Genomic DNA, 12,619 nt, shown 5'->3' with positions numbered 1-12,619 from the left:
AGCCCCTCCCTCAGCCACAAGGCTCTCCCAGGCGAAGCCTCAGCTGCTCCGGCTGAGGGAGGCCCTGACGACTCCCAGGCCTCCAGCGTGGCTCGGGTGAGCTGATATCTTCTTTAAGGGCTGTCAAGCTTCTCGCTCAGGGGAGATTCGCCCAATACCTCAAGGTTTGACAAGGGCAGCCTGCTATTATCTCAAGCCCTCCAAAGGGACATGGCCCCCGTCACGGCTCAGACATGCCAGACAAGCATGTCCCCGATCATTCATCACGGCCCTTCTGCCATCCTGGCAGTCAGAGGAAACGTCACAGCCTGTGTGAAGCCTGCCGGGCACCTGTCTACAGCCTTGTCTCGGGTGATCCCTCCTCAGGAGGGACGACAGAAGCCAGTTCGGTGGCAGGAGGGGGAAATTCATGGTAGATCCATGACAATGTTTGCTGTCTGTCCCACTGGTCCGTCAGCATCTGATCACTCAACAAACATTCGTGGTGCCAAGCTCCAGGGATTGAGGGATGCATTGTTTGCAGAGCAGGCAAAACCCTCCATCCTGTGCGTCTCCTCTCTGGGGGCAGAGGCAGGCTTGAACCAATGGTCCCACCAGTGAAGTCCTAATGGCCATTTCGACCAGGGTGTAGAGGAGAAGGCCAGCGGAGGTGCAGCAAGCTAGACTAGACTGTGGGACCCCACAGCCCGTGTTCAAATCCCAGCCTCACCAATAGGTTGTGACACTTTGGCCAAAAGCTTTCTATTTATTTATTTTTTTTAGGAAAGGTCTCACTCTGTTGCCCGGGCCAGAGTGCAGTGGCATCATCATAGCTCACTGCAGCCTCAAACTCTGGGGCTCAAGCGATCCTCCTGCCTCAGCCTCCTGAGTAGCTGGAACTACAGGCGTGCACCATCACACCTGGCTAATTTTTCTATTTTTAGTAGAGATGGGGTCTCGCTCTTGCTCAGGCTGGTCTCAAACTTCTGAGCTCAAGTGATCCTCCCGCCTCAGCCTCCCAGAGTGCTGGGATGACAGGTGTGAGCCACCGCGCCCGGCCTGGCCAAGAGCTTTGACCTCTCTCTACCTTAGTTTCTTTATCTATCGAAGGGACATAATGACAGTCCCTGCCTGCCAGTGTTGTTATACGAGGACTAAATCAGCACATGCAACTCGCTCAGAACAATGCCTGATGCCCAGAAAGAAACAGAAGCGTTAGGAAAAATGCACAGGATGCCTTGAGAGATGGATAACGTGGCAGTGACATCCGAGGCTGCTTTTGGAAGAGACATTGACGCTTGAGCCCCAGGAATAGGAAAGAGCCTTGTGATGGGGCGTGGTGATGGCAGAGGGCCCAGCCCATGCAAAGGCCCAGAGGTGGGAACAAGCACCCCGTGTTCCAGGAAGGGAAAGATGAGAGAACAGGGCACTGTGAGTCTCGTTTGTTGCCAGTTAACATGAATAGGACATCCCCCAGCACATATGCCCTGCCAGGCTATATCAAAGGGATGCTTTAGGAAAGGAAGCTGGCTGGGCCACATGGGGGTTAGGGTAGAGCATGTGTCTCCTTTTGTCCCTCATTTTTTCTTTTTCTTTTTTTTGAGACAGGATCTCGCTGTGTTGTCCTGCCTAGAGTGCAGTGGTGTCATCCTAGCTCACTGCAACCTGGAACTCCTGGGCTTAATCGATCCTCCTGCCTCAGCCTCTCGAGTAGCTGGGACTCCAGGCGTGCACCACCACCCATGCCCAGCTAGTTTTTTTTTTTTCACTTTTTGTAGAGGTGGGGTCTCACTGCATTGCCCAGGCTGGTCTCAAACTCCTGGCCTCAAGCGATCCTCCTGCCTCGGCCTCCCAAAGTGCTGGGATTACAGGTGTGAGCCACCACGCCCGGCCCCTCCCTCACTTTCTTCTCTCCCTTGTTGCACTTTCTTTGTCTCATGATCCAGCAGCCTCAGCCCCAACTCCATGAGACTTAGAAGGATGCCAGGTGTATCAATTCTGCCAGATCATCTCCATTCAGTGTCAAAAGTGGCACCATTTTGACTCCAGGAAGTTACTGAATTGGCCTTTTGAACATTATGAGGGTAATAATAATAATATTAGTAGCAAGGCCAGGAGTTTGAGACCAGCTTGGGCAACATAGCAAGACCCCATCTCTCCAAAAAAGAAAAATCATTAGCCGGCATAGTGGTGAGCGCCTGTAGTCCCAGCTACTTGGGAGGCTGAGGTAGGAGGATCACTTGAGTCCAGGAGTTTGAGGCTACAGTGAGCTATGATCAGGCCACTGTACTCCAGCCTGGGAGACAGAATAAGACCCTATCACTAAGGAAAAAATAATTTAATTAAAAAAAATAGTAGCAGCCAACACTTACATAGCACTTATTACATGCCCGGCAACCCAGCGAGGTAGGTAGTTACCATGTCCATTTCATAGATGAGGAAACTGAGGCATAGAGACGTTAAATGACTTAAACCCAGGCGGCCTGACTCCAGGACCCTCCCCTTCGCAGTTGGCTTTGCTCTATTATCCCAGGAGGAATAAGAAATAATCAGAGGAAACGAGTCATTTCTATCGTAAGGATATTGCCCGGAAAGATGCTGTTGACATCACGTGGAATCCTTTTTGGGAGGACCGTGGGAGAAATCCCTGCCAAAAATAGTTGACTTTCTTTTGAGCATCTGGCGTACTTTTGTTTCAGGACGTTGAGAACCGCATAAATGACCAGTTTTCCCTTTTTGAGTTGGCTGCTAAGTTGCTTGGAACCAAATTTATGGCCCGGCCATATGCTGATTGTTCAGGTTTTGAAGGGATAAGTTTTTCTTAGCCTCGGTTTCTGACTCGTTCTGATGTCTCTGCTTTTGTTTCTCTTCTTTTTCTCCCTTGCATAAAGGACTTTAAAAAAAAAAATCTTTACAAGAACAATACGTGTTCATTGGAGAAAACTTGGAAAATAAGTTAAGTTAAAAAAAAAAAATCCCCGTTAATCTCGAAATTTTAATGACTGCGTAGTATTCCATCTTGGGGATGCATCTTAAAATTTTAAAAGCCATCCCCTGACTGTCAGGCGTGTAGAGGAAAAGAAATCCTGGTTGTTCGATTTTAAACGGCATCCTTTTAAATGAGCATCTTTGTAGCGGTGGATTGCTTGTTGGCACAATTTCCACGGGCTGAATTCTCAGCTTTGGAGTGACCAGGTAAAATGCAAATACGGAAACCTTAAAGCCTCGGCTGTGGATTGGCAAACTGCCCTCCAGAAACATCGAATCCCTGCACTCATATTTAATTGGCGCTATCTTGCGGTATTTTACATATCCTTGTAAACCACTTAGAATCCTCTCTGGAACCAGGCAGGGTACAAATAAATATGTAAGCCCCAAGCCGCCCGGCTTTCTGATTCAATTATCCAGCCTCAAACACAATAATATCCTCATTTTATTAAGAGGCAGCCGTTCGCTTTCATCCTGTTGGCTAATTCCCGATGGCCGGTGCTCAATGCTGTCCCCAGCGATTCCTCTGCCCCAGGAAGCCCCAGGAATTGTTTCTGAACCGAAAACATAAGCAGCAGATCCAATGATCTCGGCCCCGTCGGCAAGAAAAACTTTCCCCTGCGTGTCCCAGACTCGCTTCATCCTGGACCCCGTTATGGAAACGGGGGCTTTATCAGAGCAGCGTTTTCAGCGACAGTTTTAGAAAAATCCCAGCCAGAAACGATGATTTGAGGAACAGTTATGTGCGTGCATAGCTTACCCTCTTAGAAGCCCATTAGCCGGAATATTAAACTCTGAGCTCTCTGAACTCAGCAGAGAGAGGGGCTTGGCTTTTCTGGCCCATTTGCCCCATCCGAGATGGGACAGGCTACTGGACTTGAGATTTCTTTCTTTTTTTTTTTTAAATTTTTAATTTTATTAATATAAGGAGGCCAGTGAGGTTCGATTTTCTTTTTTTTTTTTTTTTTGAGACAGAGTCTTACTCTGTCACCCTGGGTAGACTGCAGTGACATCATCATAGCTCACTGCAACCTCAGACTCAACAGCAACCTCAGACTCCTGGGCTCAAGGGATCCTCTTGCCTCGGCTTCTTAAGTAGCTGGGACTACGGGTGCACGTCATGACGCCTGGCTAATTTTTCTATTTTTACTAGACGAGGGGGTCTTGCTCTTGCTCGGGCTGGTCTCGAACTCCTGACCTCAAGCAATTCTCCCGCCTCGGCCTCCCAGAGTGATGGGATTACAGGCGTGAGCCACGCCACCCGGCCTTGACTGGAGATTTCTGTGCTCAGAAAACACACCCCTGCCGTTCTAAGCATTTGCCTTCGGATGGGACACTCTCTAACCCTCGCTAAGGCCTGACCTCTGAGAGTTCGTGACTGTGGTTCCAAGCTAGACCTAGTCTGGGAAAGCCGGCATTTGGACTCCCACGCATGGAAAATTCCTAGGTGATTCCTAGGGACATAAACTTAGCTGCTCATTTGAACTTAAATCCGACGGGCAAAACTCAGGATCTCTGCGTGCTGCGATTTGGCAGCCAGACCCCAGGCGTTTAATTACATTGCTGCAGAGAACACTCCGGTGAGGTGCGTCCAACGCAGACAATTATTTTAGGAAAACCACGGTGGCCTTCTCTCCCCGTCACTTAAATCTTGCTTCTCTTTTACAATTCAATATTTCCTGTGTCGAGAGAAAATGGTTTGTTTGCTTCAGAGGACGCGCTGGGAAATGCAGGAAGATGTTAATTATGTGGAACTGGGCTGGCTCTGTGTCTCTTGCACAAATGAGAATCTCTGGGGGTTCTGTCCAAATTGCTTGGGGATCAGAGCCAGGGGAGGACGGGCAGGGCTGCTTGGGCTCATGTTCATTGTTTTTTTGTTTCGTTTTGAAAGAATTGGATTTGTCATAAAAGGAGGTGAAGCTAGTTCTGGATTCTCCTAGAACTGAGGGGTGAAGGTTTTCTTGGGCTACCCTCCTTGTCCTGTTTTTTTTTGTTTTTTTTATTGTGACAAAGTCCACTCTGTTGCTCGAGCTAGAGTGCAATGGTGTCAGCCTAGCTCACAGCAACCTCAAACTCCTGGGCTCAAGCGATCCTCTTGCCTCAGCCTCCTGAGTAGCTGGGACTACAGGTGCGCACCACCATGCCCGGCTAATTTTTTCTATTTTTAGTAGAGACAGGATCTTGCTCTTGCTCAGGCTGGTCTCGAACTCCTGACCTCAAGCGATCCTCCTGCCTCAGCCTCCCAGAGTGCTGGGATTACAGGCGTGAGCCACCACGCCCGGCCCCATGAGGAGAATTTGAGTGCAATTATTACCTCTACGAGGCCAGGTGAGCCCAGGAAGAACCCATCAGGGGTGGGGAAGTGAGGGAGGCAGCGAAGGAAACGTCTGCAGGGTGAGTTAATAAACAGGTTGCCCCTGTGGGCTCCCCTGGGAGACTCCGTGGAACACAAACCTCCGAGTCCTCCCACAAGGAGAGGGAAGAGGGAGGCCTGGTATTCATCGCTTCACCTGTAAGTCACTGTTGAGGATTGCTGGGTGTTAGGTGTCTCCTGCCTGCCCATTTCAAAGGGCAGATGGGCCTGCTCTGCCCACCAGAGAAAAAGCCCTCTATAGCTTTGGTCCCCAACCCCTGGTCCTCAGCCTGGTACCAGTCCGTGGCCTGTTAGGAAAGGGGTCTTGTATCCCCCACACACCCCCGGTCCGTGGAAAAATTGTCTTCCATGAAACCGGTCCCTGGTGCCAAAAAGGTTGGGGACCACAGCTTCTGCAGCGAGTAAGCGTTGCCTCTACCCAACTCCTACCTGGGTGCAAGGAAGGCTGGGGATGTGGGTTATTTGTTCCCCGAGGGAGGAGGGGGGACGTGAATTCCTAACGAGGGAGTTCCCCCAGCTTAGGAAGGGCGTACCTACAGCCCCAAGATGACTAATCACGATAGCTTCGGGTGGTGTTTATGAATGGTTTATTTTTCTTATAAATCAGTGGAGGAGTTGTACTCATCTGTGCAATTATATCGTTTGCTCACATTCCAATAAGCTTAAAAAAAAAACTATTGAGTGGGAGAGAAAAAGGTGGGCTGGAGTCCCCGGGATGGCTCGTAACTCACAGCCCGGCTTCTCTCTGCCGTGGCTCCCGGGCACAGCCTCTGTGGGTGATCTAGTAACGGCCGCGCAAGTGATCAATTATACCGTGTAACACACTTGGGGTTTTATCAGAGTGCCTTCCATGCCCGTGAGAATGCATCCTGGATAGGACCGGAATCTTCCATTTCCCAGCTCTATGGCCGCTACCCGCCATCGCCTGCTTGGATCCGCAAAGTCATGTCTGCCGTGGACGCTCTCTCTTGCCCCCTCCCCGCCTAGCAGCCAGAGGTCACTGTGAACATCCAAGTCAGGGCATGTCCCTCCTCTGCTCAGAACCCTCCATGGCTCCCACCTCTGTCAGAGCAGAAGCCAAAGCCCTCTCTGCCTCGCACGGGCACATTCTGTCCTACCATCTCCTCACCCTCGTCTCCCTCCACTTACCCCCTTGTTCACTCTGCTCTGGCCACACAGGCCTCCTCTGCGTTTTGAAAACGCACCCGGCATGGTCCTGCCTCAGGGCCTTTGCACGTGCTGTTCCTTCTGCCGGGAACACCCTTCCCCAGACGTCCAAATGGCTCCTCCCTCAGGCTTTTACTCAAGTGACACCTAAAGTTGCAACCCTGAGCCCCCCCCCCCTTGTTGCCCCCTTCCCCCCCAATCCTTTCTAATCCACGTTACTTCTCTCTATGATACTAATCGCCTTTAAATACTTGACGTTCACTCATTTCTGTCTCCCTTCACTTTATTAAAAGCTCCTAGGGGAGCTGTGTGTGTGTGTTTTCTTCACTGCTATGTTTTCAACGTCTAGAATAGAGCGTGAACCACAGGAGGAGCTTAATAAATATTTGTTGGACAAATAAGATCATCATGCCTTATTTAAAAGATCGGACACTTTGGGAGGCCAAGCTGGGAGATTCCCTTAAGTCCAGGAGTTCGAGGCCAGCCTGGGCAACATAGCAAGATCCCGTCTCTACAAAAAAATAAAAATAAAAATTAGCTGGGTGGGCATGGTGGTGCGTGCCTGTAGTCCCAGCTACTTGGGAGGCTGTGGCAGGAGGATCGCTTGAGCTCAGGCATTCGAGGCTGCAGTGAGCTATGATCGCACCACTGCACTCCAGTCTGGGCAACAGAATGAGACCCTGTCTCTAAAACAACAACAACAGCAAAAACAACAAAAGATCGGGACCAAATATTGATCAGGATTTGTGGTGCCAGAAATGTCCCCTCTTCTCTCCCCTTCTCCTAGCTCATTCATCCCTCAAGTTCGTGTCAAGTGGCACATATTCTCTGAGACCCCCCCAGCCTGGGGAAGACCCCCTGTTACTCCCTGCGCTATTTCTTCAAAGCACTCAACTGCAGGACACAGTTCTAGAAATGTCAATGGGATTACAGGTCTGGTATCTCTCTCGCTAGCTCCATGGGCAACAACCGGATGTTTTCTTCGCCCCCTCTCTTCCTCAATCCTATCCCAGACCCCATGCCTGGGACAGAGTAGGCTCTCACTTGATATTTTCTAATCAGTTGGCAAATTATGACCGTCTCGAGTTGCCTGATGCACATTAGCATTTCAAAGGCTCTGATAAGTCCTGCAGAAAAGAAACTTGTTTCACCCAGCAATGAACACATCGATTAGACCACAGAGCATCCTTTTTCCAGCACACCTGGTACGACTGCCAGTGTCCCAAGGAGCACGTCTTGGGAAGCACAGCTATAACCGATCACTGGATTATCCAAGCAGCATAAACCGATCTGAAGTTTAATTTAGGAGGCATCTGAGGCGATGCTTTCCATGCAATGGAGATGAGCTGGAATGTCTCAGTGAGCATTCTAGCCACACCTGGGCTGTTACCTTGCCTGTGTGTCTCCAGGTGAGGTGGGGGGACAGCAGGGTTGCACTTCGTGGCCCCTGAGATATCTCCAGAGCCCGTACGTCACTGTGGGCTGTGTGGAGAGTCAGAGAGGGAGGTCCAGGTTTGGAGGCTGTTACGAGTGGATCGATGTCATAAGGGCGGTGATGGAGGTGATGTTGTGTGTGCGCGAATGTGCGTGGAAGAATGAATTCCTATCTTGGGGGCGGGCTTGAATCCCACAATTCCTTGCTGTGTTCCTTAACCCCTCCATACCTCAGTCTTGCCATCTGTGAAATGGGGCTTCCAGAGGAGCGCTTGAGATCACACCCAACAGACACTCAGCACATGGTCCGGCATGTGCCGGGTGTCTGGCAAAGGGCACCTGTCATTTCCCGGGACCCCCTTTCTCTCCCAGTGAGGGCGAGGTGAGTCCCCCCACCCCGCGTTGAGCTCCTGCCCTCTGATCCCAAACTTTCCACAGACGCTCTTCCAGAGCCCAGAAGAGGGCTGGCAGCTGTACACCTCGGCCCAGGCCCCCGACGGGAAATGCATCTGCACGGCTGTGATCCCCGCGCAGAGCACCTGCTCCCGCGATGGCAGGAGTCGGGAGCTGCGACAACTGATGGAGAAGGTGAGAACCTTCCAGGTGCGCGGGGGCCTGGGCGGCGGGGAGGCCGTGACAATCTCTCAACTCCCATCCCACCCTCCGGCCCCATTCGGGTCGGTCCCAGAGCCGGCTGATAGATATTTTATCCAGTATCTGTTCAATGCTTCCTCGGAAGGGAAGCCGAGTGCTTGTGTTGGGGGGTAGGGAGGCAGGAAGACCCCAGGGGCAGCATCTGGGGCTCCTGTGTGTGACCGGGCCCTGGCACGCCCCACTCAGCCCTTCAGCTGGCCAGACGCACCTGCTAAGAAGCTGTTCCGTGCCCCTTAGGAGGGGGGTCTCACCCTCCACCCCAAGAGGCTTGAATAAAACTTTCTTCCCCCTTTGATTGGTCCCCATTCAATACACCCCCAAGGATGTTTCATTGCCCCTTAGAGATGGAATGCCGCTCTCGACGCTGCTCGGCCGAACTGACCATTTGTTGGTTTTGATGCCACTGAGGAAAGGGACCGTTGACCTCCTCCCGTCATTCTATAGAGGAGGAAGCTGGGGCTTGGCAAACAGGAGAAGAGGGCTTGTCAGCACCAGAGTCTCTCACCCTTCAACTCCGCGGGATCCTACCCTGCCCACAACACCCACACTGCTTTCCCCGATAGTTTGGGACATGCATGTGGTGTCCTGCCATTGTCAACAATGGCTACACAGTAGTCTCGCTTATCCACCGGGGTAGGGGAGGGGAGGTACGTTTCAAGATGTTCCTCAGGGCCAGGCGTGGTGGCTCATCCCAGCACTTTGGGAGGCCGAAGCGGGAGAATCGTTTGAGGCCAGGAGTTCGAGATCAGCCTGGGTAAGGTAGTGAGACCCCGTCTCTACAAAAAAATACAAAAATCAGCCAGGCATGGTGGCGTGTGCTCCTGTAGTCCCAGCTACTTGGGAGGCTGAGGCAGGAGGATCACTTGAGCCCAGGAGCTGGAGGCTGCAGGGAGCTGTGATGACGCCACTGCACTCCAGCCTGGGTGACAGAGCAAGACCCTGTCTCTTAAAAAAACAAACAAACTCTATTTTAAAATGTTCCTTCTGGCTTCTGTGTGGAACGCGGACTGCAGATGATGAGGGTGGGAGCAGGGAGACCAGGGAGGAGGTGGCTGGACCAGGTGGGAGCGGTGACCAGGAGGGACAGATGCATGAACTGGATGTGCCACTGAGAGGCTGCTGGTAAGATCGGGGAGGACAGGGTGGCCTGGTTGGCCAGGTGTTGTGTGGCCTGTGGCCCCACCAGGCCTTGTCTGCGGCATCTCTAGGCTGCGGCTAGGGGAAGGAGTTCTGGTCTCCTGAACTGTCCCCACTCCTAGGTCCAGAACGTCTCCCAGTCCATGGAGGTCCTTGAGTTGCGGACGTATCGTGACCTGCAGTATGTGCGCGGCATGGAGACCCTCATGCGGAGCCTGGACGCTCGGCTCCGGGCGGCCGACGGGTCCCTGTCGGCCAAGAGCTTCCAGGTGGGTCGTTCTGGGTTTAGGCCAGAGGTGGAGGGAGTGGCTGGTGACTTGGTGCCCGTTAGTTCCAAGAGTGGGGTCGCTCGTGGGTGGGAAGAATCTAGGGTCCAGTCTGGGCCAGGTGTCAAGGGCAGGTGTGTGCACCCAAGACAGAGGTTGGAGTCACCTCTGGGTCCCAGGCCAGGGGTCAGGCTTGGCGACGGGTCCGTCCTGGCCGGCAGGAGCTGAAGGACAGGATGACGGAGCTCCTGCCCCTGGGCTCGGTGCTGGAGCAGTACAAGGCAGACACGCGGACCGTCGTGCGCCTGCGGGAGGAGGTGCGGAATCTCTCGGGCGGCCTCGCGGCCATCCAGGAGGAGATGGGCGCCTACGGGTATGAGGACCTGCAGCAGCGGGTGGTGGCTCTCGAGGCCCGGCTCCACGCCTGCGCCCAGAAGCTGGGTATGCCTCGACCCCTGACCCTGACCCCTGACCTCCGCAGCCAACCCCAATCCCACCGGTGTGCCCAGATGCTCGAAATGAATGGCTTCCAACCTCTTGCCCCCAACCGAACTCCATAGTGGGACCAGATTTTTGAATCCTTCATACGCATCCCCACTCCCCGCCCTGGTCCTAGCTCTTCCCAGTCGGGTCACGACATTCCATCCTTGTCCTGCCTCTCTCGGTCCCTTTCTTCCCCCACCTTCATTCCTCCCATTCCTGCCTCCCAGGCTGTGGGAAGCTGACTGGGGTCAGTAACCCCATCACCATCCGGGCCATGGGGTCCCGCTTCGGCTCTTGGATGACGGACACGATGGCCCCCAGCGCGGACAGCCGGGTGAGTGAGTGTGCCCTCCTCCTCTGTAGGTGACCAGGGATCCCACAACAGTGACTCTCTCGTAGCCCCCAAATGTCCTACGTCTCCCTTGGACTCCCCTTGACCAGCTAGTGGGCACCCACTGGCCAAGGATGCTCCAGCCCTGTGAATCCCAAAGTCTGTTGACCTCCAACAACTATATAGGCCACTACTGACCAGTTTCCAGTGACCACTGACCTCTAAGTAACTGCCCAGTGAACAATCCTTTCCCAAGGACAAGAGGCCCTCCCAGCACTGCTCGATGACCTTGGACTTCCAGGCCCTCCGTGGTCAGGACTGCCCATCCCTTAGACCCACAAGAACCATCCATGAACTGCCTAATGACCGTCCTGCAATGGTGACCTTCCCAGCGACTGACATTGGTCCCTGGGTGGCCACTGAGTGTCAGAGATGATAGGAGGTGACTACACACCATTCCGCCATGACCGCTGGTCTCCCAGGGAGGATGGTGGTTCAGCCAATCGTTCGGTTTGGGAATCAGACTTGGATTTGCATTCCCGTTCCCCCACTTCTTAGCTAGGGAATCCTTTAATTTCTTTATCTTTAAAATGGTCACGATAATGTCAGCATTCAAGATTTTTAAGAGTCTTAGCTCAGTGATAAGGGCACTCACAAATGCTAATTAACATCCTCCTTCATGAGGAGGATAAGGGATGACGATGATGAAGATGGTGATGACGTGCCTGGTCACCTCGGGGTTACAGGGGTAACCGCTGGAATTCGGCGACCTCTTATCACCCAGTGGCTGTCCAGAGACCACGAGCCCTCCAATGACCAGCGAATTCCCGGGCCCAGTGAGTCCCCAGGGACTGCAATGCCACCCCCCACCCAATCCTTTGGGATCAAGTATCATCCACTTAGCGTCTGTTTTATTTAAGACCAATGGTGCCCCCTGGGACTATGATTGGTCATGAATGGCCAACGCAAGTCCCGTAACTGAATAATGACCACTTAGCGACCATGGCTGCTGCCTGCGTGGCTGCTGGGACTCTTGGGTCACTGGCAGTGGCTTCCCCACTGACCCGCGGCTGCTTCCCTAGGTCTGGTACATGGATGGTTACTACAAAGGCCGCCGGGTCCTGGAGTTCCGCACCCTGGGAGACTTCATCAAAGGCCAGAACTTTATCCAGCACCTGCTGCCCCAGCCGTGGGCGGGCACGGGCCACGTGGTGTACAACGGCTCCCTGTTCTACAACAAGTACCAGAGCAACGTGGTGGTCAAGTATCACTTCCGCTCGCGCTCCGTGCTCGTGCAGCGGAGCCTCCCGGGGGCCGGCTACAACAACACCTTCCCCTACTCCTGGGGTGGTTTCTCCGACATGGACTTCATGGTGGACGAGAGCGGGCTCTGGGCCGTGTACACCACCAACCAGAACGCGGGCAACATCGTGGTCAGCCGACTGGACCCGCACACCCTGGAGGTTATGCGGTCCTGGGACACCGGCTACCCGAAGCGCAGCGCGGGCGAGGCCTTCATGATCTGCGGCGTGCTCTACGTCACCAACTCCCACCTGGCCGGCGCCAAGGTCTACTTCGCCTACTTCACCAACACGTCCAGTTACGAGTACACGGACGTGCCCTTCCACAACCAGTACTCCCACATCTCCATGCTGGACTACAACCCCCGGGAGCGCGCCCTGTACACCTGGAACAACGGCCACCAGGTCCTCTACAACGTCACGCTGTTCCACGTCATTAGCACCGCCGGGGACCCCTAGGCGCCGCCTGGCTCAGGCTGCCGCACAGCGGGGGCGAGGGGGGCTC

The 12,619-nt window shown here is 53.5% G+C and overlaps 1 protein-coding gene across 1 annotated transcript in view; it reads left to right on the top strand.

The window, feature by feature from the left end:
- Positions 1-12,619, top strand: part of OLFM2 (olfactomedin 2) — a 74,140-nt gene extending 61,521 nt beyond the window's left edge. The window contains exons 2-6 of the mRNA XM_012641475.1: positions 8,381-8,530; positions 9,856-10,002; positions 10,221-10,440; positions 10,710-10,816; positions 11,896-12,619. Of these exons, the coding sequence (XP_012496929.1) occupies positions 8,381-8,530; positions 9,856-10,002; positions 10,221-10,440; positions 10,710-10,816; positions 11,896-12,573 (1,302 nt within the window). The 3' untranslated portion in view covers positions 12,574-12,619. The remainder of the gene's footprint in view (positions 1-8,380; positions 8,531-9,855; positions 10,003-10,220; positions 10,441-10,709; positions 10,817-11,895) is intronic.

The sequence above is a fragment of the Propithecus coquereli genome, unplaced genomic scaffold (genome assembly GCF_000956105.1).
Source record: "Propithecus coquereli isolate 6110/MARCELLA unplaced genomic scaffold, Pcoq_1.0 Scaffold164, whole genome shotgun sequence".
Classification (NCBI taxonomy): Eukaryota; Metazoa; Chordata; class Mammalia; order Primates; family Indriidae; genus Propithecus; species Propithecus coquereli.
This window is presented reverse-complemented; position numbering and strand designations above follow the sequence as displayed.